Source organism: Vicugna pacos, chromosome 6, assembly GCF_048564905.1.
Source record: "Vicugna pacos chromosome 6, VicPac4, whole genome shotgun sequence".
Lineage (NCBI taxonomy): Eukaryota > Metazoa > Chordata > Mammalia > Artiodactyla > Camelidae > Vicugna > Vicugna pacos.
The window spans coordinates 21,027,548-21,053,608 of NC_132992.1; the positions used below are offsets into that span (position 1 = coordinate 21,027,548).

The following is a 26,061-nucleotide window of genomic DNA, read 5'->3' on the forward strand; positions in this document are numbered from 1 at the left end:
AATAGGATCATTAATTTCGTCATCCAGCTACCTAGGTTTCTCTCTAAATAAGCCCCCTCCCCATCTTGACAAGTTGCCCCTGACTCATCCTTATCCTCAGGTGGGCCCCTCTTGGCTGCACTGTGAGGAGAGTGTTAGGTTTACTGCCGAAATGAAGAACTTGACTGAAGCCACTCAACTGGCAAGTTTCTGCCAAGAGTTCCATCTGTGAGCTGCTGTGGGTTGACGCAAGCCATTGACAGGATGCCTGCCTCCTCCTTTCTACTCCAGTTTCTCGTGGCCACATTTAAGTATATTGAAATAGGGTGGTTTTCATGATTGACTTAATGTATAGGTTCCCAGCTACCAGCTCTTTCAGGGATGGGAATACATGTCCGGAAGAGCATGTGGCATCCTCTTCCCTGCGGCTATTTAAGAATAATAGAGGCTTCATCCATCCAGATGGAATTAGTTTAATTTCGTGCCCCAGAGAGGGGACTGGATGACCCTGAAAGGCACAGCAACCGAGAGTGCCGTGGTCCTGACTCAGTCACGCCCAGGAGGTCCTGCAGGGGCAGCAAACAGAAGCCTGCTTCACTGTGTCTGGAGGTGGATCTGGACAAAGGTGGCCAGATGCCCTCCCACTGCCAAGAACCCATCAGTATTGTGATTTCCAAAAATCCTTTTCTGGGCAGAGTAATCATTGTAGGGTGGACATGTGATGATGATGTACTGATGCAGGTCAAATTTGACAGTAAGTCCTATATGAACAGGTGAGTGACTCAGTGCAAACCCATCCCCTCCCCAAGAGAAACACCATTGGCCTGGTCCTGCCAGTCAGTCACTTAGGCTATCTCCCTAAAATCTGATGGAGGTAGTATTTCTTGAAGTATGTATTATTGTTCTCACCTCACAGATGAGGAAACTTAGGTTCAGAGAAGTAAGTAAGTTACCGACATAAATGAGAAGCAGAGCTGGGTCTTAAACCAAGGCTCTTTCCACAAGGATGAAAAAACCGAAAACAGATTTTTCCGATCACAACTGTAGAAGTGAACTAATCCCTTTGACTGTTATCTGATGTGAGTGGGGCTGGCGATATCCGCTGTGTGACTGTCGAGACCTGAGTTTATTCCACCTCCCAGATCCATTAACTGCTCAGTCCTGCGGGTGCAGCTTACACTGGGTTGGGAAGGGAAGGGAAGGGAGGCAAGACAGACTCGAGCTGGAGAAGGCGGAAGATCTGAGGAGCTGGTTGCTGCTGTCTGTGTCCCTCCTCTCCTCGTCCTCATTTCCTTCGCTTTCCATCACATAATTTGTCCTGTCACATGCAAGTCCCCAGGGCAGGATCACAATGAGAATGTCTTGTTAGATGAGAGGAACTGAGAAACTTTCAGAGACGATGTCGATGTGGCGGCCTGTTTGTGTTTTCATGCTGGTCCAGATGTGAGGTTTCTTGCTGTAATCCCAGTCGCACTCCTCATGTGCCCGAGATAAGGAGCAGACGTCCCAGCTACCCTCCGCGCCTGTGGACACCATCTACAATGTTGCATTGGAAGCAGTTTGCAGAATTGCTCTCTTCAAATGAGAGGATGGACTGGGATTCCACAAGGTGCTATTATCACTTGTTCGAATGATGTGGCATCCGATCGGGGATTTTTGCAGTTTGCTCCCTTTTCCAAATCAGCCAGTCTTGTCAGGAGGGGCTGTTCCCCTCTAACTCTGACACCTGCCTCCACTCAGAGACCAGCCCTGAGGTGTCTGCATGGTGCAGATGGCCAGTGCCAGCCCCGGAACCTGGCCAGCACCGCCAGCTCGTGGGAGGACCGTCCCTTCCCTCTGCTCTGGCCAGGGAGGCCTGTCACTGCCAGGACTCTCACAGATGTCTGGCTCCTTCCCCTTCTGCCCGCTTCCTTCTTCCCCCCTTGAGTCCCAGATATATCACTCAAATCCCCCTTCTCCATGGTCCCCCTTCTCCATGGTCCCCCCTTCTCCATGGTCCCTATCAGTGAGTGATTTCTCCCTTCCTACCCAACTTCCCACACCCCCATTTCCAAAGTAGCAAACTTGAAATCCATCAACATCAGGAAAAATAGTAATATGTTAGGCTTTTAAAACAAAGAAAAGATTTTGTATTGAGTTCAATACACTCAGCTAATTCATAGCAGATGTAATATTAACAACAACACAAACGCTAGTGTGTATTGGGTGCCTACTGCACACAACCTAAGAGGCAGATAATATTATCAACCCTGATTTCACAGCAAGGAGTCTGAAGCACAAGGCAGTAGAGGCACCCGGCCGAGGTCACACGGGCAGTGAGTGCTGAGCCGGGATCTGGGCCCGAGTGGGCTGACCTGGAGCCCGTGGTCACGGTGCAAGTGCTCTTCTGCCTCTGCCCGCCCCACCCTCCCCGCCACTTCCCGTCCCTGCCCCACCTGTCATTTCAGGCCTGACCCTTTGCTTCCACCATCCACTATTCTTCCTCCTGGGCCCTTCCTCTCTCTCAGAGGGCGCCGGCGGACGCCTCCCCGTCTCTGCCGCACCGCGCTCTCCCCTCCCGTTTTGCTCACGTGTGTGCTTCCCCCACCATAGCCACACTGGCCCCTCATCACCTTTCACGTTCCCCTGATAAACAGTTCCCGTGGGCCTGCTCTGTGAGCACAAGTAAGGTAAGGTCTCTGCCCTCGAGTCTCTGTCCAAACCTCCAGTTCTGGGACTTACTTGGGTCCTGCCTGCACTGTGAGGAGAGGGCCTTCAGGTGCCCGCCCTTCACCCCTGCGAGCAGAACCGTCCCTCCCCACCGCTGCCCCCAGAGGCCAGCCGCCCTGACCCGGATCTCTGCCAGCCTGCCCGGTTCGTGCTGCAGCGCCCTCCCCACCCCCGCAGGGACCGTGTTTGTGCACAGTGCAGGCCCTCAGCTGTTAACACCCACCACCCAGCACTGATGACAGGCAGGAGAAAACCCAGCCCTGTCCGTGGCTTCACAGTATCTCCGTTGGGGTTCTTTTTAAATAGCTTTTGGCTGTGCCTATGGGTTGAATGACACTGTGCAGCCAAGTGTTGGGGTCACGACAGACCCTGAGGAAAGGACAATAATGATAACTATGCATTAATTCGAATGTTTGCAAAACATATATTTCGTTTATTTCCTGGGCCCAGATGCTCACCCCTGTAGTTCTAACTCTAAGAGACAGTTTTCAGGCAGAACTGCATTTCCCCTGAGGCGAGGCTCCCGAGGCCCTGTAGAGACCCCTCTGTTCTTAGGCTGAAGCCCTGTGCCAGGGAGGCAAACCCGACAGCCTCAGCGCCCACTGCACACCAAGGGCCTGACGCGAGCCCCGGCACTGTCGAGCTGCGGCCCAGACGGCCGTCCTGCCCGCACACCTGACCAGCACCCTGAACACACCCACACCCCGGCAGGGCGGACTCCCGCCTCTGGCCGCTACCACTTAGGAAGCCTCTCTGAGCGCACGTGGCCCCGCAGCCGACTTCGGGGCCCCTCCCAGCCTAGAAAGGGCCGGGCCCCGTGGAGCTCATTTCCCCGTAAGGGACCCGTGACTGCAGCGTCTCCGGCACCTTCTCCCCTCTTTGCTCAGCAGAACCTGAACCTGGTGTTTGCAAACTGATGGTGACAGGTGACCAGGAGGCCTTTTTGCAGGTTCAGGCACCCCTGGGCTGCTGACAGCTGTGCTACTTGGCCTGTTGCTCCTTATATTTTCTTCAGCTAAACCTTCCTGAGGGAGCCCAGTGTGTGAGGCCATCACGATAATGACAACTGCCATTCTCTCTCTCTCTCTGTCTCTCTCACAGCTTTCTTGAGATATAATTCACACATCAAAAAATCTGTCCTTTTTAAAGTGTGCAATTTGATGATTTTTAGTGCATTAACAGAGTTGTGAAACCATCACCATCTAATTTTAGAACATTTTCATCACCCCCCAAAAGAAGCCCTGTACCTGTCAGCTATCACCCCATCTCTCCTTCCCCACAGCAACCCGTAATATACTTAAAAAGACATTTTTAACTGAAGTACAGTCAGTTACAAAGTGTCAATTTCAGTGTACAGCATATCGTGATATCCTTTTTGTCTCTATGAATTTTCCTGTTCTGGCCATCTTGTGTGAATGGAAGCCTACAACATGTGATCTTTTGTGTCTGGCTTTCACTTGGCGTGTTTCCCAGGTTCATCCGTATCAGCACTCCACTCCTGCTGAATAATATTCCATTGTACGGATGTGCCACATTTAGTTTATTCATTTATTAGCTGATGGACGTTTGTATTGTTTCTACTTTTTGGCTGGTGTGAATAATCCTGCTGTGAACATTCATGCACAAGTTTCTGTGTGAATACACATCTTCAGTTCCCTTGGGTACTACCTAGGCGTGGAATTGCTGGGTCATATGGTAACGCTATGTTTAACCATTTGAAGAACTTCCCAACTGCTTTCCAAAGCAACTGCACCATTTTACAGTCCCACCAGCAATGTGTGAGGGCTTGCCATTCTCTTTGGATGTTCATGACAGCCTTCTAAGATTGGGGTATCATTTTAATCTACAACTAAGAGTTAAGGGCACTAAGACTCAAGAAGGGTAAGTAACCTGCCCGTTACTTCCAAATGCCAAGCTCTTCCCTCTGTGACCCACTGCCAAGTGTTAACCCTGCATCACCAGTGAGCAACTGTGTTTCTCACCCTTTTACCTCTATGCCTGCATCACCCTGATAAGAAGTCTTTCTGTGTTGCAGGACGTGTCAGGAAATGCTGCATTTCTGGCCTTCACTCCTTTTGGGTTTGTTGTTCTGCAAGGGAACAAGAGGGTCCACTTCATTAAGTGGTGAGTATCTTCATTTCCAAAACAGGCTTTTTCTACTTCACCACCTGGGGAGGGCTGTGGTTCCATGTCCTTTGTCTGTGGTTGGGCGAGTGCTGGTTCTGAGCCCTCTCCAAAGCCTTGCATCCATAATGGTAACCGATGAAGGTAGTGGTCTCTTCTAGGGATCCTGTTCTTCCAAAGAAAGGGGTGTTCCTGAGAGCCAGCAGCCTCTCCAGAGAGAGAAAGGGTATGGAAAGTTGATTTCCGTGTAGGATGAGAGGTCTAGGGCTGGGGCCAGTGTTAGGGAAGCCAAGTTCTCATGAGAACCGTCCTTGGGACTGTCCCCCGCAGCGGGCCATAGCATCTGCATGCATGTTTACTCATTACCTACTCTCCGAACGAAGGAAGGCCCACAGTGACCCCTGGGGCAGACAGACGTGACTGTTGCTCTGGCCAAATACCCTCCTCGAGCCACCTCCCTCTGTGGGTACTGCCTGTAAGAGCAGAGATGCTACTGTCTCCTGACCCTTCTCAGGGCTTGGGTGTCCTGAGCCCCCAGGAGTCACATCCCCACTCGTCCTTCCCTTCCACTCCCACTGCCTCAGCTGCAGCTACTCGGAACTGCTTCCCCTCCGCCCTGTCTGTCTGGGGTCTATTCTGCTGTGTCAGCGGCAGACGGGTTTGTTGATGGACACCTGGCTCACCTAGAGACCCTTTTCCTGGCCTGTGCAAACCTCCTTCAGCTTCATCAGAACATGTCACATGTTCTCCTAAGCCCCTGTGATTTCTGAACCTTCCTGGGCCTTAGACTGCCAAGTGTTAGCTGGCCAGCTCCTCCCATGGGCTTGGACAGGGGGCTTTCCTTGGCCCAGCAGAGCTCAGCCGCGGAAGCCTGGCCCTGTTGTGTTCCCTCTGCCTTCTCCAGATCTAACGGAGAACCTGAGGACAGAGCGCCTCCCTGGCAAGCTTTCTGCCGCAGATACTGCAGGGCAGCTGTCCTCCTCCATCCCCCGCTGAGCCTGTGGGCAGACAGCACCTTTCCAACCCTCATGGCTCTCATGACGATTGGCAGTGTGGTGTCCCCCAGGGTGCTGGTGAAACTGCTCCTTGCACGTGCCCAGCCAGGCCCCATCCCCCAAGAACCCCCTTCACAAGGCGCCTGCTGCACTGGCCTCACCACTGTGCACCCCACATGCCCATCTGCTGGGCCTTCTCAGGTGGGCCCTCTCACTGTGCACTTTGGGTAAAGATGGTGAGGGTGTGGGGGTCTCCTGTCCAACAAGATACTTTCAGAAAAAGACAATGAGCAGCGTCAGGCCACTGCTTTCCTCGTGAGGAACACTTGCTGCCTGGAGACCACTGGGTTGTGTGATGCTCCTTAGAGGACCCGGATCCTGGGCCACACTCTGACCGGGGTAGCTGTCTTGTGAGGTGCCTGGTAGGGGGCATTTTGCTAGAAGCAAATAGGACGCACATGTTACCGGGGCCCGGAGTCTCTAAAGTATCCCTGCCCTCCAGGAGCCCTGCTGCGCACCGGCTTGTCCCAGGGCCTTTCATTCTGTGACTTCTCTCACGGCCCACTTCTTCACGAGGTCTCCTCTTCATCTGCCTCAACTTTAAAATAACAGATGTAAACTCAATCTCACTTCCAATAGGAAACATCTTACTTTCCTATCTTGCTTGTTGGTATGTTAAGTATTCTGTATGTGTCTGAGAGAGTGACTGGGAGGGAATCAAAGAGGGAAGGAGTACCATGCGACTTGCATTAGCTCAGGACTGGTAGTCAAGCTGTGAACTCTCATCCTGACCCTGCCGTGACTTCCAGAGAACAAGTGACCTTCCTCTGTTCCCTGGCTTTTGTCCAGCAGTAAACTGGATACATGGTTCTCACCACCTTCTGCTGCTTCCTAGGATGTTGAGCTAAGGTATCCGTAGAAATTTCAAAGAGGAAGAAGCCAAGAGGAGGCAAATGTGCGTGGTCAGACCTCCTTGGGAGTCCCAGTTGCGGAGAAAAATAAGGCCTCTGCCCCCAGCGAGGTGGGAGGGCCTTCAGGCTCCAGAGGGTGACTGTGTCAGGCAAAGGGAAGGGAAGTGAGGGGTGCCCGACGTGAGGCCTAGCTCTCTGGCTCTCGGGGACATCCACTTAAGACCCTGGTCATTTTTGCATTTTGTAAATGTAACCAAGGCTGAGAGCAGAATGTGGAGGTGAGGTCTAAGCCGTGCCATGTACAGTAACCATGTCACTTCTGATTTGTGTCTGTCCTGCGGGTGATGTACCCCAGTATCCTGTTTGCCTCTTTTACTGCAGCCATTCACTGGGCTGGTGGCTTCAAGGATTTTTCTACAAAAACCCCTAAGCCCCTTTCCTGGTCAGTACGCTGCATGACTGTTCCATGTAATCTGTTCTCTCTCTTTGGTATGTTGCCCTGCCCCCTCCCTGAGATCGTTTGACATTTGTCTGCATTAAACTGCATTTTCCATCTAGTGGCACAGTCACCTGAAAGACTCAACTCCCTCAGAACCTGGTTGCATTGTTTTTCATTATTTGCTGTACTTGAACTTTGGCCTCATCAGCTACCTGTGGCATCTTACGTTTGACAGCCCCATCCAGATAATGCACCTGTGTTATGAACCAAAGCCTGAAATGGCCCAGGACCACTCACTTCCCATGCAAGTCTCCTTTTTACAGCCACTGTTGATGAGCCCGAAACCCTCCTATCACCCTATTATTATAGTGTGATTGACCAGAAAACTGTGGATTGAACTGTTTCAACAACTGTTCTCTAAGGCCACTGCGCTGCTGTCTTGTTTCGGTTCTAATTTTGGCTAAAACTGTGTCTGTGCCTGGAGCCCCTTCCAGTCGGGGTGGGCTGTGCATCTACAGGACTCGGCTATGAACGGGCAGCCCCCAGTGAGGTGACTGGTGCTGTCTTTGTGCTTCTAGGAATGAGGTGACCAAGCTGAAATTTGAAGGAAAGACTTTTTATTTATACGTAAGTCAGAAAGAGGTGAGTGCTGGCTTCCTTCTCTTCAGGGAGGGCTGGGGCACTGGGGTGGTTCCTGATGGCCAGGGCTGAACCACAGTGGTCCATCCACCCAGGTAGAGCTAAGCCACGACCAAAAGCAAGACCTGGAGGTGAGGGATGGAGAGGGATGGATGCTGGTGACCCCCAGAGGTTCCATACCTCCTGGAAGTACAAAGTAAGTCTTTGGCTTCCATGTGAAAATTCCAGGAAGATAATAAAAACAAAAAAAGAAAATTCCAGATGAGAAAGCCACTTTCTCTGGTGAAGGCTCACCTGGTTCAGGCTGTACCAGCTGAGACTTACCCTGATCGGCCCTGCCAGGTGGGACCTTCTGCACTGTCCTGACCTCTGCCCCGTGGATGCTGCAGGCCTCCTCTTCCAACCAGCCAGCCGCCATGCTGCCCTTTCCTCATCTGAAGCCTCTTCCTGAGTGGTGGGGAGCCCCCAACAGCTCAGGGGTCAGTGTCCTGGCCCACTTCACCCTTTGCTTCTCCATCCACACTCAGGTGTTTCTATGTGGGATTTCTTGTAGGAAAAGAAAATTATTCTCACATATTTTGCTCCAACTCCAGAAGCCTGCAAGCACCTCTGGAAATGTGGGATCGAGAACCAGGCCTTCTACAAGTGAGTGGACACGTGCACCGGGGGCTGTCTTTATCAGGGCCAAAGTCATAGAAGCTACTTTTAGAGGAATGGTGTGCAGGAAACTGAGAGACGTTGACAAAGGAGACATGACGTGACAAGGCTAGGCTTTCTTATAAAGCTCAGCCCCCTTCGCAGGTGTCTGTCCGTACCACATGGAGGGCCAGAGCTGAGGTCTGGGAATGTGTTTCAGCAGACGTGCCCAAGGGGTTTACCTCGCTATGTCCTTGGACAACCCCCAGTGGCAAAGCAGTTCAGGGTCCTTTCAGGGGAAGGCTAGGGCCAGAGAAAGCCCATGGGTGCCTGGCATCAATAAAGCTGGCCCTGTGGAGCCACTCAGAGCCCTGTATTCAGGCCCAGAACACAGCAGCTCCAGGAAGGAGCAGGCATAGCCCGGAGCAACTCCCTAAGCCTTGGAGAGACTCTGGGGCCTGCTCGCCAGTGGGTGGCCTGGTGCTGAGCTGGGGTTGACACCAGCCCTTCCTGGTGGGTCACTGACAGAAGTTTGCCAGTGCCAGGCCGAGTCCAGGTGCCTGCGGGGGGGGGGGGGGTAGTGAGGGGCGGGGGAGGCAAGGACATATCTGTTACTGAGATACCAGCTTTGGGCCAAAGGCAAGAACTTTGATTACCAAATGATTTTGTAAAGTAAATTGAGGCTTTTGTGCTCAGTTTTCTTTACGAAAGTGGTTATAAAAGCATTAGGGAGCAAAGATATAGCCCATCAAGAAACTGGGGTGATCCCAGATATAGTATGTTTCACTAAAACCCTTGGTCTTGTTTTAAAAATAGTGTACAATGACTGATGCTTTAATAAGCTGCGTCTTAATCAGGACAATGTAAGACAGAGTGTGTGGCATATTCCTCCCCTGACAGGCCATAGTTCTCCCCCCAGTAACCTGAGGGATCCTGGAGAGAGCTGCTCCAGGCTGCGGGCACCGTCCTCCTCCCCACTCGGTAGACTGCGACCTGCTCACTGCTATGGGCAGAACTGTCTCCTCCCTGGTGCTCCAGCCAGAGCCCTGGGGCTGTTTCTTTGGCAGGCTTTCTGCATTGCTTTGTAATTTCTATGTATTTGAGACCAGAATCAGGGGTGAACTGAATGGATAGCCTGAATTCTAACCTGAGTGGGCTTCTTTCTTCTCATGGAGAGGATGCTCAGCAGACTTTCACGTGGTCACATTTCCCTCCTGTTCAGTCCCTGGCTGTCCAAGGAAAGCCAAGGAAACATTTCAGCATCCTTTCCGGAGGTCTTCCTTTGTTTTTCCATCTGTGTCATGGGAGCAGAACTGTGCTTCTGCACTGTGACTGAACTCAGTTTCTGGGTCTTTCCTTAATAGATCTCCACACCTAACGAGCCCTGCCAACACCCACACTGGAAACCAAGGTTACTTTTCTGTTTTCCACTGACTACTAATTCAGTGTTAAGGGCTGCTAGCCTGGGTCAGGTCCCCATTTATGCCAAGTTTCTGGCAGCAGCCGCTGTGGCCTCACTCTGAGTACCTCTCTTGTGAAGATCCCTGCCCTGCTTTTGGCCTAGTGCTTTGAAGGGAGCTGGCTCAGACTCAAGAATATGCTCAGGCAGGAGGGCAAGTAGGCTCAGAGCCTCACGGAGCCCTGGGACAGGTGGGGATGGTGTCCCCAGCTGTTCACGGATTGTAGGGACAACTCCCTAAATATTCACGGCCCGCCCACAAAGCGTCAGACCAGACGGGTCCCTGGCTGGGCTAGCACTGCAGGCACCCAGGCCGTGTTGTGGGCAGAGGTCAGGGCTTAGGAGGGTCACTGGGCAGCTCTGCCCAAGCTTCCTTTTCTAAGTGTGTGAGGACGAACAGGATCAGAAGTCACCCAAGGGCTTAATACGGCCTTCCAGTCTCCACATAGGCTGTCTGCCGCCTTGAAAGTGATACTAATGGGCTTTCTGGCGGAGGGCAAATGGTCCCAAGTTCAAATACATGCTGGAACTTCTGTTGAAGCTAGTTTCATGACAGGCTTTCTCGGTCTTTAATAGGGTGACGTATGTTAAACCCTCCAAGGAGATGGGGATAGGAAGGGCAGCCCCTACCCTCTTCACCCAGTTACCCAGACATGGATACGAATCATCAAATACTAGGACTGTAAGGGCCTCCTGAGATCAAGTAGTCCCCGCTCCATCATTTTATAGATAAGAAGACTGAGGCCGAGGGGAAAAGAAATGTGCCCAAGGTCATACCGCTAACCCGTGGGCGGATGACGTTCTGTTACTGCCCCAGCCCACCACCCCTAACGTTTATTCTCTCAGGCCCCCTGGTGAATCCCAGGAAGCACTCGTGGGGAGCCCTCACCCTCCTGATGTAGAAGGGGGTTTCAACATGACTGTCCCCAGCACTGACGCCCTGAGCACAGGAGAGTCAGAGACAAAAGGGACTGTGAAGGGCCTTTTTCTGAAGTTTCCCCAAGTAGCCTTTAAGGAGCTGGAAAAGTGCTGCCCTAGGCTGTGAGGCAGTTGCAGGCCATCTGTCACACTGGACTTTGCCTTGCTGCAGGCTGGAGAAGTCAAGCCAAGTCCGCACAGTGTCCAGCAGCAATTTATTCTTTAAAGGGAGCCGGTTCCGATACAGGTAAATAGTGACAGTAAGTAACCGTTATGGACCTATTTTTAGACCCTTCTCTGGAGAACAGTGGCTCAGTGGTCCTTACCCTTGAGAACAAAGACACTGGGAGCCTCCAGAAAAGCATGAGGTTTCCATCCAATTCTCCTGTCTCCTAACCCTTTGACTCTTTCTTTCTATCCCTGAGGCTGTTTGTCTGTGGGGCTTAAAATGTGTATTGTCTCCTCCTGCCCTTAAAACAGCAGCAAAATAAGAGCTGTAACAGTGATTCTATTCATGTCTGTCTAAAGAGTTTTTGCAATATTTTTGGAACATGCTGGACAGTGAGGAATCATTCCTAAATGAGAATGGAAGACCCCAAAGACTTCAGAGAGAGAGGGAGCTCTCTAAGAAAGCCATCAGGACACCTTAGAGCCCTTTACCCCAGCCAGCCTTTCTCAGTGACCTAAACATTGGGAAGGGGGAGGCCAAAGAGGCCACTTCCCAATTCAGCCAGAGTATCTGAGGTCTTGGAGAGGAGCCCAGTCCTGGAACACTGTCTCATTCCTTGCTGCTTGTTTTATTACACCAATTCTAGTGGCCGAGTTGCGAAGGAGGTAATGGAATCAAGTGCCAAGATCAAACGGGAGCCACCGGAAATACACAGGTAGGCTGCCAGGGGCTTCCCCCAAAACCAAGTCCAGCTGAGCTCTCAGAATCTTAAAAGAGCCAGCAGTGTGCATACTGTGGGGATTCTGGCTGTGATGGCTCCTGAACAGAGCAGGAGGGTGAAGAGACCCATTTCAGCTGAGGCATGGGGAACAGTCTGGCCCGGGTTCCCTGAGCCTTGATGGAGAATGAGGGAGGGCAGACTAATGCAGATAGTACATCAGACCCGGGAGCCACCTTCCTGGGTAATTCTGTACTGTCCTCCCAAGTCCTGAAATTGGTCGTAGACCATGGAGGACATGTCCATGCAGCAAGATTCCATGGGTTCTAGAATCAGTCCATTACAGGAAGCCAGTCATACTAGGTCTGAAATAGTTTTGGGACCCATGCTTTATGTAAAACCGTAAATCATGCATGTCCAGAAGCCCATCTTCTCGAACCTGATCGACCCCGGAAAAACGTGACTGGCCAAGAGGGCCAGGGTTTGCCCACCAGCCTGACCTCGGGGAAGGGGAACAAGTACTACCTGCCTTCACATCTGTCGCCTCTGTTGGAGGTCAGGGGAGGCCGCCATATCGGTCTCAGGCCCATTTTTAGGAGTAGGGCATATCCCGGGCTCTCCTCCCTGACATCCTGCCCAGAGATCAGTGGTGCCGTTGCCACACTAAAGGAAGATTCAGGTGGGTCTGGGCTATAAGGAAGTTGACAAGCAGTGTCTCTGACTGGGCTCCAGGGACTAAAGGCAAAAGGCAGGCATTAAAGATTTAAAAAAAAAAAAAACACAAAATAAAACAACACAGCTAGGTAGGTTCTAGCGACCACTCCTCAACTCTGAGTCCTGACCTAATCTGTGCGCTGAGTTAACAGTTCCCTTTTTCTTTAACCTCAGAGCAGGGATGGTTCCCAGCCGCAGCTGTCCCTCCATAACCCATGGCCCAAGGCTGAGCAGCGTCCCTAGGACCCGGAGAAGAGCTGTTCACATCTCCATCATGGAAGGTGAGCATGAGCTCTGGAGGTGACACGGGTTCCTCTAAATTATCACTTGGACCAGTTCCTCACAGACCTTTGAAAGAAGTGAATATGCCTTACAGACAGCGGCAGGTTTCTCCAGGGGTAGGGAGAAGGCTTCCTCCAGTGGGTGGGCACACCAGCTGGGTGTCAGGTGAAAGGGAATTCCATCAAGCCCTGCTGAGCTGTGGTCCAGGAGGGTTTGGACGTCTGAGAGTATGGGGCTAGACCTTTGGGAGAGACCTTTGTGAACGGAATCTACCACCTTCCATGCAGTTCTGAACTTGCCTTCTGTCAAGAAGCTTTCACTTGTGTTCCAGATCTGGTGACCAGTCTCCACAGCTTAAATGATCAGGCTGGCTGAGGCAGTTACACAAGAAATTAAAACTCTTGCTCTGAAGCATTCCAGTAGCTGCAGCCGCCTTCTACTTCAGTTGTAGAAATCTGTCCTCTTGCTACCTGAATTCTTTAACACTGTCTCAGGAAGCCCAACATGCCCCATCTCTCACTGCTGTTCCCTCCATCTGGAGGAGGTGGATGGAGGCAGGAGGAGAGACAAAGTCTGTGTGTCTTCACCGAACGAGATACCCCAGCTGAGGCTGACGCCGCCCCCACCTCTGGGCCGTCAGTTCTGTGAGTAGACTCGCAATATTGCTCTCCAGCTGTTGTCACTGAGCCGGCTTGCCCGACAGGCTGGATACAGGTGTACAGTGGAAGCTTTCATTCCAGAACATGCCATTTTGTAGGACCTCAGAAAATCTCAAGCAGCAGGACACAGCGGGAGGATTGCTTCAACCCTGTCTCTGTCCTGGAGGCCGGGAAGGGAAGGCCCTTCGCCCTCCCTGTGGGAATGCTGCTTGTTGATGAAAGTGAAGACCCGCTTAGGTTAGGAAGGAGATGGCTCTGCCGCTTGTCCGGGAGGCTCTCTGGTTTGATGTGAAGCGTCACTGACTCATTCTGTATCACCCGAGTGTGATCTGTAACTACACACAGTCAGGGGGTTGGGAACCCTGGCTGCACAACCACCATCAAATATCTTAACGGGTCCATTTGTAAAACCCCAAGGGTTTCGAGGAAGCTAATGTATGTGCAAGTCCTTTAAAGAGATGAGTGCATTTACTGGGCAGGCAGCAAACACAATGAGAGAGCCCTGGTCAGGAAGTTAAAAGATGAGGTCGAAATCGGAGCTTGGCCACGCATTGCCTGGGGGCAGATTGCTTAACTTCTCCGAGCCTGTTGCCCCCACCAGAGAGCAGGCTATATGTAGGAGGGTGCCTTGTACACTACCGGGCGTAGTTGCCATGCAAGGTATAGAATCACCGTGTCCTCAGACACAGCCTCCTGGTTTTCCCCTATCTTAGGCCGATTGGAAAAATTAGCCTGGTTCTTGCTGTCCCTCTTTTTATGGGGTGTGCATCACAGGAAAGTAGAATGAAATTTCTTCTCTTCTGAGCAACATAACTTTCTCCCCGTCTGTGGCCCTCGTTCCCATCCATCCTGAGGCTGCAGCGGCCAGGTTCATCCCAGGGCTCCTGCAGAAAGTCAGGACAGCTGTCCTCCCAGAGAACAGGCGCCCCCTAGGGGAAGCTGGCACTTACTGCAGTTCTCACATAGTAGAGGAGCCTTATGCTCTTCTGCTCCCTAGCATATGGAAGAATGTCCAGTAAACCAGCATCCTCAGAAGAGGGAAGACTGAGGCCGTCCACATGGTGACACACCTCACTGGGAGCAGCTGCCAAGCAGGGTTAGCAGGACAACTCAGAGGTGCAGAGAACCATCCTCGAGCTGTGAGGCTGCCCCAGGCCCCTGCCAGCTCTAGCTGTGCCTTCAGCCTCCTCCCAGAACCTGTCTTCCCCACGGTAGCAGCAGTGGGCTCCTTGACATCCAAAACAGTCACCGTGCTTGCAAAAGGCCAGACAGGGTGCAGTGGGGAGAAGCCACTGTGGAAGGTATTAGAGCAGAGACCCCTAGGGCCAGGCACTGCCTCACAGAAATTCACACCTGGCAGATTATAGCCCAGCAGGCTCCACGCGTTACTCCCCAAACCAGCCTGTTCCCGAGGCCGCCTGCTGACAAGCCCCGACTTCATCCCCAGTCAGGGCCCTCTGGGCCCATTAGACTCAGGAGGGTGGAGGTAAAAGCTAAGAAATGCCCTGGCGGGAATGAAACTCACAGGCAGAATGAAACTCAGGGTGAGGTGAGGCAGATGGACATCTGGTTTGGATGTGGAAAAAATACAAGATTTCACTAGCTAAGTGGCTCTGTCAGTACAGGGATCATCAAGCCTGGGGAAATAAAGACTGGATTATTTCAGGAGGCTAGAGTTCAGCTGCACCATCTCTCAAGAGGGGGTTTTGCCTTTAAGCACCTACCTAACACAGCTCGTCCACCCCAGCCAGGCAGGGAAGGGTGAGAGGGATGTGATGCAGAACTCAGAAAAATGGCACAAACCCTCAAAACCCCAGGAAGTTGTGAACATTTGAAACTGGTTCGTGCTCCATCATGAACTGCCTTTCCTATAGTCCACAAGGCACATAGTATCACAGACCCCATTTGCCTTTTCTTGGGGAAAGCTTTGTTTGCTATCTCCAAAAACAATGGGGAAAATTGCAGAAACCATTAACATGACATTCCAGTTCGAATGAAACCAAGTAATCAATGAACTGAGACCCTTTAAAAGATGACTACATTGATTGGCCCTGCCCTCTGCTCTCAGGGATGCCAGGATAACATAGGTTATTTTTTCAGGCCTGACTTAGAGAGGACACTCAGGTGTGTCAGTTCCTCTCACCCACACGCCCTGGGGGGCACCCCTCGGCAGCCGGCCGAACAGTGTGGAGCCCCATGGAGGATGGGACACAGCCCCTTTCCAGCCCCAGAGCTACCCAACGCAAAGCCCATTGTCTTTGTAGCTTCACATCTTGGATTTTCTGGACAGTCTTGATTCCCCCTACCCTCTGAGACTGTCCCCTGTCCTCTCTCAGACCCTCACCCTCTTAGAGGTCTGGGGCCCTTATTTGGGCCTCAGGGAAACAGCTACAGGCTGGAAAGCATTACTTTTTATGGCTCTAAGTGCTTCTGACTGGTCAGTGCCCTGATAACGTTGGCCTCTGGGAGCCGCCCCTTCCCTGCAGCTCAGCCTGCTCGCTGAAGGTCGGAGACTCGCGGCACCGACCTTCTCTCTCCAGCACGGGAGGCGCTGCAAAGGGGCTGCCACGGCATGAGATCAGTGAAAATCCTTTGTCGCTAGCTGGTTTTCGCCTTCTCCTACCTGGCTGGTTTCCATGAAGAGATCAGCTGGTTTCCACTGAAGAAGTATCTGCCTTCCTGGGCCACCATGGGGAAGAGTCTGATTAAGATTCACACCAGAGTCCACGTTCAGCTCCGGTTGACTAATCACTGCCTTCGGCCCCTGAGTGTGCGCATCCTGAGGATGGGGCCCCGGCTCCGGGGTCGGCTCCTAACCGCTGTGCCCCACAGCCCACTGGGAGCCACCTCTGGGCAAGGCAATCAGCTGGAGCACCTCCAAGGTAAAAAAAAAAAAAAATACTCCTCCGTTTTGCTGTGCTATTTGCCCAGATTACCCCCTGCAGCAGAATAACAGGTTTGAGGTGGGTGGTGGTTTCTAGTGCGACCTAAAGTTCTGTACAGGACTAACCTGGCACAGGAATGATAACCTTACAGGTAGGGTCTGTTCGGGGAACAGAAGACTAACATTTACTACGTAATTTTGTTTATCAGGAGCCCCACTGGAAATGCATACATAGCCATTATCTTGTTTACTGAGGGCACCAACAACTCACCATAATACAGCTTCTGGTGTCTTTCTGGTGTCACAGCCTTTGCCTCTAACCTTCCCCAGCAAGCCTAGGGCTGACTTGTAGGCCAAGCTAAGATTGCACTGAAGTGGCTTCTGGCAGCTAAGCAGGTCATACTTTGGAAGATCTGGCAGTCAGAGATGTCCTTGTGAGGTGCCCTTGGAAAGGGTATGAGGTGCCCTGTGCAAGGGAGCCAGGTAAGGGTAGCCAGGGCAGTAGCTGGGAAAGGGACTGAGCCAGCAACATGTGTGATCAGAGCCCGAAAAGCTTTCTGTTTTATCAGGAACCTGTTACATACTCCCAGGGACATGTTCCTCATGCTACATGTGCAAACGGGAGTGAGGGAGGAATGCTGGGGAAAACGGAACATCAAGGTCTCTGGAACAAGGAAGAGGCTCTTAATTTCACCTTATTTCAAAATAGTTTCTCTGGTAATTGGGACCTAAATCTAAGGCAGATGCAGGCCGTTGACTTAATTCACTCTGGCCCACTGTTTTGCTCCCCAAAATCCAACTGCATGATTGTTAGTAACATGGAACAGAAAGAGGCTTGGATTCTACCCTTGCCTTTGCATTAACAATCAACCTCATGACTTTAGGCAAGTTCTGTAACCTCTTGCCCTCACCACTCATGGAGCTGCTGAAAGATAAATGAAAGTGTTTTAAAAGTTTAAAACATTAAACAAATGTAAGATTTTATAGCATAGGGACAAAGGAAACACAGCTGGGACCATGGAGCTTCTGAAAGCAGAAGCTGAGAGCTGTGGCAGATACACTAATGATGAGGGTGAAGGGAAGGAGAGGCGGATACAGGGGCTGCCATCTCCACCCCCCACTCCCCAGCCACTCACTTAGAACCAGGGGTTCGTTCCTCTGGAGAATCCCTAACCGCGTGGATACTGAGACGGGCTTCAGTAGACTAGGCGGGGAGGCTGCCTGGGTGAAGTGGCTACTGACAGTAACTGCAGAAACCCAGAAGGTGAGCTCATGAGCTCAAAGAGCTGTGTGCTGGGTTGTTAGGAGGACATTCAGCTCCAGAATCAGTATTTGCTGAGGCCCAGCTGGACAAAACACAGTCCTCCCCATTCTTGCCTCTCAAGGCCCTTGGCCCAAGAGGCAGACATGAGCTCCATGAACCGTGACCTCAACTCTGGGTCAGGGATAATCTGCAGTTCTCTTCAAACTGGGCTAAAAGGCTGGTGGCCAAGATGGTAGAGCAGAAGGAGCCAGCACTCACCTCCTCTCATGAACACATCAAAGTCACAACTAACTGCACAACCACCATCAATAAAAACGACTGGAGCCTACCAGCAAAGATCTTCCATAACTAAAAACATAAAGAAGCAGCCACAAGATGGGTAGGAGAGGTGGACCTGGGATACAATCAAACCCCACACCCCTCCAGTGGACGACTGACGAACTGGTGAATATCTATATTGTAGAAGATTTCCCACAGGAGAGTTCTGAGCCCCACGTCAGGCTCCCTAGCCCAGGGGTCCAGCACCAGAATGAGAAGCCCCCAGAGTATTTAGCTTTGAAGGCCACCAGGGTTTAACTGCAGGAGCTCCACAGAACTGGAGGAAATAGAAACTTCACTTGTAAGGATGCACACAAAAATCTCAGGCTCACCAGGACCGCAGACAAAATTTCATAGGCTACTGGGCCAGACCTACCTGCTGGTCTTAAAGGGTCTCCTGGAGAGGCAAGGGTGGCTGTGGCTCACCCTAGGGACACAGTGGTGGACATATCGGGGAATATTCATCTGCATGAACTCTCCTGGAGGCTGACATCTTGCTTGGTACCAAGACCTGGCCCCACCCAACAGCTTGTAGGATCCAGTGTTGGGACGTGTTGGGCCAAACTAAGAGGAGAAACATCCCCACTCATCAGTAGACAGGCTGCCTAAAGACCTCCTGAGCCCACAGCCACCTTTAGACATGGCCCTCCGGTAGGACCAGCTCCAGCCATCAGTGGGCATACCAGCCCCTCCTGCCAAGAAGCTGGCCCAACCCTCTAGACCAGCCTCATCCACCAGAAGCGAGAAAACTATGATCCCACAGCCTGGTGACTGAGTCTGCAAACACAGGCCAGATGCTGTCCTGGCACCTGCTGGCCCCTGGCCCTTGGGTGACAAGAGGGGAGTGCCCTGCTTGAGATGCATTTGACACCTCCTACAGAGAGCCACTTCCCCAAGGTCGAGAAACATGACTAACTTACCACAAACGTAACAATACAAATAGAAATTTAGACAAAATGAGGCAGCAAAGAAATGTTCCAGACAAAGGAAGAAGATGAAATCCCAGAAGAAGAACTAAGTGACGTGGAGATAGGCAATCTACCCAAGAAAGAGAAAATGATTAGTAATGATTCAGTAATGATTGTAAAGATGATCAAAGAACTCAGGAGGAGAATAGATGCACAGAGAAAGAAGTTAGAAGTTTTTAGCAAAGAGTTAGAAAATATAAAGAACAACCATATTTAAAGAATCCAATAACTGAAATGAAAAATACCCTAGAAGGAATCAAGAGTAGACAAATGAGGCAGAACAGATCAGTGAGCTGGAAGACAGTAGTGGAAATCACTACTGCAGAACAGAAAAAGGAAAAAAGAATGTTGAAAAGAAATGAGGATAGTTTAAAAGACCTCTGAGATAACATCAAGAACACTGATATTTGCATTACAGGGGTCCCAGAAGGAGAAGAGAAAGATGGGGCCTGAGAAAATATTTGAAGAGATAATAGCTGAAAACTTACCTAACCTGGTAAAGGAAACAGTCACCCTAGTCCAGGAAGTGCAGAGAGTCCCATACAGGGTTAACCCTAAGAGGAATGCACCTAGACAAGCTGTAATTAAAATGACTAAAGATAAACAGAAAATATTAAAAGCAACAAGGGGAAAAGCAACAAATAACATACAAAGGAACTCCAGTGAGACTATCAGCTGATTTTTCAGCAGAAGCTACAGGCCAGAAGGGAGTGGCACAAGATATTTAATGATGAAAGGAGAAAGCCTATAACCAAGAATACACTACCCAGCAAGGCTCTCATTCAACTTTGATGGAGAAATCAAAAGCTTTACAGACAAGCAAATGCTAAGAGAATTCCACACCACCAAGCCAGCTTTATAATAAATGCTAAAGGAACTTCTCTAAGAGGAAAAGAAAAGGCCACAACTAGAAACAAGAAAGTTAAAAAATGGAAAAGCTCACTCTCACTGATAAAGGCAAACATACAGTAAAGGTAGGGAATCATCCACACACAAAGTAGTAGGAAGTTAAAAGACAAAGGTAGTAAAATCATCAGTATCCACAATAAGCAGTTAAGGGATTAGATGTAAAATATGAACAATTAGATGTAAAATATGATATCAAAAACAGTAATCATGAGAGGAGGAGAGTACAAATGCAGGGCATTTAAAATGCATTTGAAATAAGAGATCAGCAAATTAAAACAATCATATATATATGACTGCTCTACAAAAACCTTATGGTAACCATAAACCAAAAATCTATAAGATATATACACAAAAAAGAAATAGGAACCCAAATGTAACACTATAGTCACCAAATCACTAGAGAACAAAAGAAAACGAATCCAAAAAAATTAACAAAATAGCAATAAGAACATACATAATAATAATTACCTTAAATGTAAATAGACTAAATACTCCAACCAAAAGATATAGACTCGCTGAATGGATAAAAAAAGACCCATGTATTTGCTGCCTACAAGAGACTCATTCAGATCTAGAGACACAGAATGAAAATGAGGGGATGGAAAAAGGTATTCCATGCAAATGGAAATCAAAAGAAAGGTGAAGTAGCAATACTTGTATCAGACAAAACAGACTTTATAAGACTATTATTATAAGAGAAAGAAGGACACTACATAATGATCAAGGGATCAATCCAAGAAGAAGATATAACAACTGTAAACATACACGCACCCAACATAGAAGCACCTCAACGTATAAGGCAAATGTTAACAGACATAAAGGGAGAAACTGACAGTAACATAATAGTAAGGGACTTTAACACTCCCACTTACATCAATAGACAGATCATCCAGACAGGAAAATCAATAAACAAACACAGGCCTTAGATGACACATTGGACCAGATGGACTTAACTGATATTTTTATAGAACATTACATCTAAAAGCAGCAGAATACACATTCTTTTCAAGTGCACATGGAACATTCTCCAGGATAGATCATACACTGGGGCACAAAGCAAGCCTCAGTAAATTTATGAAAATTGAAATCATTATCAAGCATCTTTCTAACCACAATGCTGAGATAGAAACCAACTACAAGGAAAAAACCGCAACAACAACAATCCCACAAACACATGGAGGCTAACCAATATTTCTTCTTTCATCATTGAAGAAATCAAAAATACCTAGAGACAAATCAAAACAAAAACCAATCCAATGATCCAAAACCTATGGGGCACTGCAAAAGGGAAGTTTATAGTAATACAAACTTACCTCAGGAAACAGGAAAGATCTCAAACAACCTAACCTTACATCTCAAGCAACTAGAGAAAAGAACAAACAAAACCCAAAGTTAGTCAAAGGAAAGAAACCATAAAGATCAGAGCAAAAAAAATGAAATAGACTAAAAAACAAAACAAAACAAAACATCAATGAAACTAAAATCTGGTTCTTTGAAAAGATAAACAAAATTGATAAACCTTTAGCCAGACTCACCAAGAAAAAAAGGGAGAGGACCCAATTCAATAAAATCAGAAGTGAAAAAGGAGAAGTTACAACCAACACCACAGAAACACAAAGGATCATAAGCGGCTACTATATGCCAATGAAATGGACAACCTAGAAGTAATGGACCAATTCTTAGAAAGGTACAGTCTCCTAACACTGAACCAGGAAAAAATAGAAAATATGAACAGACCAATTACCAGTAAAAAAAAAAAAATTTGAATCAGTAACTTAAAAACTCCCAACAAATAAAAGTCCGGGACCAGATGGCTTCACAGGTGAATTCTACCAAATATTTAAGAGTTAACACCTATCCTTCTGAAACCATTCCCAAAAATTGCAGAGGAAGGAACACTTCCAAACTTACTCTACGAGGCCACCATCACCCTGATACCAAAACCAGACAAAGATATCACACAAAAAAAGAAAATTACAGGCCAACATCACTGATGAACATAGATGCAAAAGTCCTCAACAAAATACCAGCAAACCGACTCCAACATTCATCATTATCAAGTGGGATTTATCCCAGGGATGCAAGGATTTTTCAGTATCCACAAATCAGTGTGATACACCACATTAACAAAGTGAAGAATAAAAACCATATGATCACCTCAAGAGATTCAGAAAAAGCTTTTGGTAAAATCCAACACCCATTTATGATAAAAACACTCCATAAAGTGGGCATAGAGGAAACATACCTCAACATAATAAAGACCATTGACTAATTCACAGCTAACATCATAATGGTGAAAAACTGAAAGCATTTCCTCTAAGACCAGGAACAAGACAAGGATGCCCAGTTTTGCCACTTTTATTCAGCATAATTTTGGAAGTCCACAACAATCAGAGAAGAAAAACAAATAAAAGGAATCCAAATTGGAAAAGTTACAGTAAAACTGTCACTGTTAGCAGATGACATGATACTATACTTAGAAAACCCTAAAGATGCTACCAGAAAACTATTAGAGCTCGTCAATGAATTCTATAAAGTTCCAGGATACAAAATTAATATACAGAAATGTGTTGCATTTCTATATGCTAACAACAAAATATCAGAAACAGAAATTAAGGAAACAATCCAATTTAACATCACACCAAAAAGAATAAAATGCCTAGGAATAAACCTACGTAAGGAGGCAAAAGAACTCTATTCCAAACACTCTAAGACACTGATGAAAGAAACTGAAGACAGCACAAACAGATGGAAAGATATACCATCTTGGATTGGAAGAATCAATATTGTTAAAATGGCCATACTACCCAACGCAATATACAGATTTGATGCAATGCCTCTCCAATTACCAATGGCATTTTTCACAGAACTGGAACAAAAAAATTTTTTAATTTGCATGGAAACACAAAAGACTCCAAATAGCCAGAACAATCTTGAGAAAGAAGAACAGAGCTTGAGGAATCATGCTTCCTGACTTCAGGCTATACTACAAAGCTACATACAATAATCAAAACAGTATGGTACTGGCACAGAAACTGACACATAGATCAATGGAACAGGATAGAAAGCCCAGAAATAAACCCACGCACTTATAGTTAATTAATCTATGACAAAAGAAGCAAGAACATAGGGTGGAGAAAAGACAGTCTCTTCAATAATTGGTGCTGGAAAAACGGGACAGGTACATGTAAAAGAATGAAATTACAGCATTCTCTAACACCATATACAGAAATAAACTCAAAATGGATTAAAGGCCCAAATGTAAAACCAGATACAATAAAACTCCTAAAAGAAAATATAAGCAGAACACTTTTTGACATAAATTGTAGCAGTATTTTTTGGATCCATCTCCCAAAGTAATAGAAATAAAAGCAAAAATAAACAAATGAGATCTAATTAAGCCCAAAAGCCTTTGCACAGCAAAGGAAACAAAACAAAAAGACAACCTATGGAATGGGAGAAAATATTTGCAACCAATTAGACTAATACAAGATTAATTTCCAAAATATACAAACAGCTCATACAGCTTAATGTCAAACAACCCAATCAAAAAATAGGCAGAAGACCTAAACAAATTTCTCCAAAGAAGACACACAGATGGCCAATAGGCACATGAAAAAATGCTCTATATCACTAATTACCAGAGAAATGCAAATCAAAAACACAATGCAGTATCACCTCACACCAGTCAGAATGAGCATCATCAAAAAGTCTACACATAATAAATGCTGGAGAGGGTGTGGAGAAGACAAAACCCTCCTACACTGTTCGTGGGAATGTAATTTGTTGCAGCCACTATGGAGTACAGTATGGAGGTTCCTTAAAAAACCAAAAATAGACTTACTATACAATCCAGCAATCCCGCTTCTGGGGATATATCTGGAGGAAAATATAATTTGAAAAGAGACACACATCCCAATGTTCATAGCAGCACTATATACAATGGACATGGAAGCAACCTGAATGTCCATTGACAGATGACTGGATAAGGAAGTTGTAGTATATTTATACAATGGAATACTACTCCGCCATGAAAAAGAATAAAATAATGCCATTTGCAGCAACATGGATGGACCTAGAGATTATCATATTAAGTGAAGTAAATCAGAGAAAAGGCAAATTTCATATGACATTACTTATATGTGGAATCCTAAAAAAAAAATACAAATGAACTTACTTACAAACCAGAAATAGACTCAAAGACATAGAAAACAAACTATGGTTACCAAAAGGGAAAGGTGGGGAGGGATAAATTAGGAGTTTGGGATTAGCATATACCCATATAAAATAAACAACAAGGACCTAATGTACAGCATAGAGAACTATATTCAGTATCCTATAATAACCTATAATGGAAAAGAATTTTAAAAACATATATAAAAATATATACACACACCTATAAATAACTGAATCACTATGCTGTACACCTGAAACTAACACAACATTGTAATTCAACTATACTTTAATTTTCTTAAAAAGGGTTAAAACCAGGCCCAAGAACACCAAAGGCAGGAAAGGCAGAATCTTTAACAAATCTGGCCAAAACCATAAGCAAAAAGAAAAAAACCTCAACCACGGCCACTCTAATTTCTGCTGCTTCTCTTGTCCTATTCTTGAAACATCAAAATGGGAGTGCAGCGGCCACTGCTGCTGGTCACGTGGGGGTACAGAGGGGCTTGCTCTTAAGATCTTAATGACCAAATAAAACAGAAAGGGTGCTGCCTCCAGTGAGCAGCAAAGTGCACGCTGAGACACAGAAAGCCTCCTCATTTTCCTCCTGCCTTTCCAGGTCTGGAGTCCCTACGGGACAGTGCCCACTCCACCCCGGTGCGTTCCTCCTCCCACGGGGACACCTTCCTGCCTCACGTGAGAAGCAGCCGGGCAGACAGCAATGAGCGAGTCGCCGTGATTGCAGACGAGGCCTACAGCCCTGCGGACAGTGTGCTACCCACCCCTGTGGCCGAGCACAGCCTGGAGCTGATGCTGCTCTCCCGGCAGATCAACGGGGCCACCTGCAGCATTGAGGAGGAGAAGGAGTCTGAGGCTAGCACCCCAACTGCTGCAGAGGTGGAGGCCCTTGGGGGAGAGCTGAGGGCCCTGTGTCAGGGGCACGGCAGGCCAGAGGAGGAACAGGTGAATAAGTTTGTTTTAAGTGTCCTCCGTTTGCTCCTTGTGACCATGGGACTCCTCTTTGTTTTGCTCCTCCTCCTGATCATTCTTACTGAGTCTGACCTTGACATTGCCTTTTTCCGAGATATCCGCCAGACCCCCGAGTTTGAACAATTCCACTATCAATACTTTTGTCCCCTCAGGCGATGGTTTGCCTGCAAAATCCGCTCAGTGGTGAGCCTGCTTATTGACACCTGAGAAGGCATGACTCCTCCCAATAACTAGCCAGGTGGACCAAGGAGCCCAGCTACCCATTCCCAGCAATTGGGACCCATCGCGGAACCATCGGCACATGTACCAAGTCCTCCTCTCATGACTCAAAGTCCACAGCCTGGGAGGGTCATTTCCCAGAAGAAAAAAGGGATAGGCTCATGCCCTGTCTAAACAAACTGGGAAAACTCATTTCCTTCAGAGGTTCCTTCAAGAAAGGCTCGCGACTCTGTTTCTCATCCTCCCAATTTGCAGGATAATTTTTGGTTTTGAATTTTGATTTTTCATAGATGTGTATTATTTTGAGAATATCAAAAATAATTTATTTTACTATTACTGATTCTGGCATTAGTGTCACCTAGTAGATGGGACACTAGTTGAAGACTAGAGAGCTGCTGTCCTCTGAATTCTGCAGGAGCTTCCCCACTGGGTTCCAGTGGACACATCACTGCAGCCTCAGCGGGGCAGGCCAGGGGTCTGGACAATGGGGACTGTCTAGGTTTTCTTGCCAGGCAGAGCTTTTTAAAAAGTAAACATCCATGTAGAATGATTAAATGGAAAGTTGCTTCTTATGATGGTCTGAGTTGGATTTTCTTTTCCTTTTGTTTTGTTTTTTTGTTTTTTCAAATCTGAGCACAGTGGGCATCTGAAGGGACCACCGCTACAGAAGCAGCAGCAGCAGCAGGGGTGGGGTAAGTCCGTCCCCTTAGACTAGATCCTAGTGGCATCACCATGAGTTTTGTGTAATGAACTTAGACTTCTGTGATTTTTTTTTCTGAAGAACCTCAAGACTTTTACCGTGCTCCAGAAGCATTAGGTGAATTCAGTGGTGCCCAGGAGAGGGCTGTCAGAAACACTGAACTAAGCGTAGTTTACAGAAACCACAGCTAAGGTACCTGAGAGACTGTTGAGATTCAGAGAGCAGTACTTATTTTGTACACCCTCTTCCCTGCCAAAAAAGACTATTTCAATTTATATTTTAGCAACA

The 26,061-nt window shown here is 48.0% G+C and overlaps 1 protein-coding gene across 20 annotated transcripts in view; it reads left to right on the plus strand.

Annotated features, from left to right (window-relative positions):
* The window catches only part of FRMD5 (FERM domain containing 5), a 372,595-nt gene that overhangs the window by 344,409 nt on the left and 2,125 nt on the right, over window positions 1–26,061 (plus strand). For 17 of the 20 annotated variants that reach the window (XM_072962550.1, XM_072962548.1, XM_072962546.1 and 14 more), the window contains 7 exons: window positions 4,724–4,812; window positions 7,736–7,799; window positions 8,350–8,441; window positions 10,982–11,056; window positions 11,625–11,693; window positions 12,585–12,691; window positions 24,484–25,409. In XM_072962550.1, the coding sequence (XP_072818651.1) occupies window positions 4,724–4,812; window positions 7,736–7,799; window positions 8,350–8,441; window positions 10,982–11,056; window positions 11,625–11,693; window positions 12,585–12,691; window positions 24,484–25,061 (1,074 nt within the window). In that variant the 3' untranslated portion in view covers window positions 25,062–25,409. Of the gene's footprint in view, window positions 1–4,723; window positions 4,813–7,735; window positions 7,800–8,349; window positions 8,442–10,981; window positions 11,057–11,624; window positions 11,694–12,584; window positions 12,692–24,483; window positions 25,410–25,707; window positions 26,051–26,061 lie in introns of those variants that run through there. The other 3 variants (XM_072962554.1, XM_072962565.1, XM_072962555.1) reach the window with 3 other exon arrangements.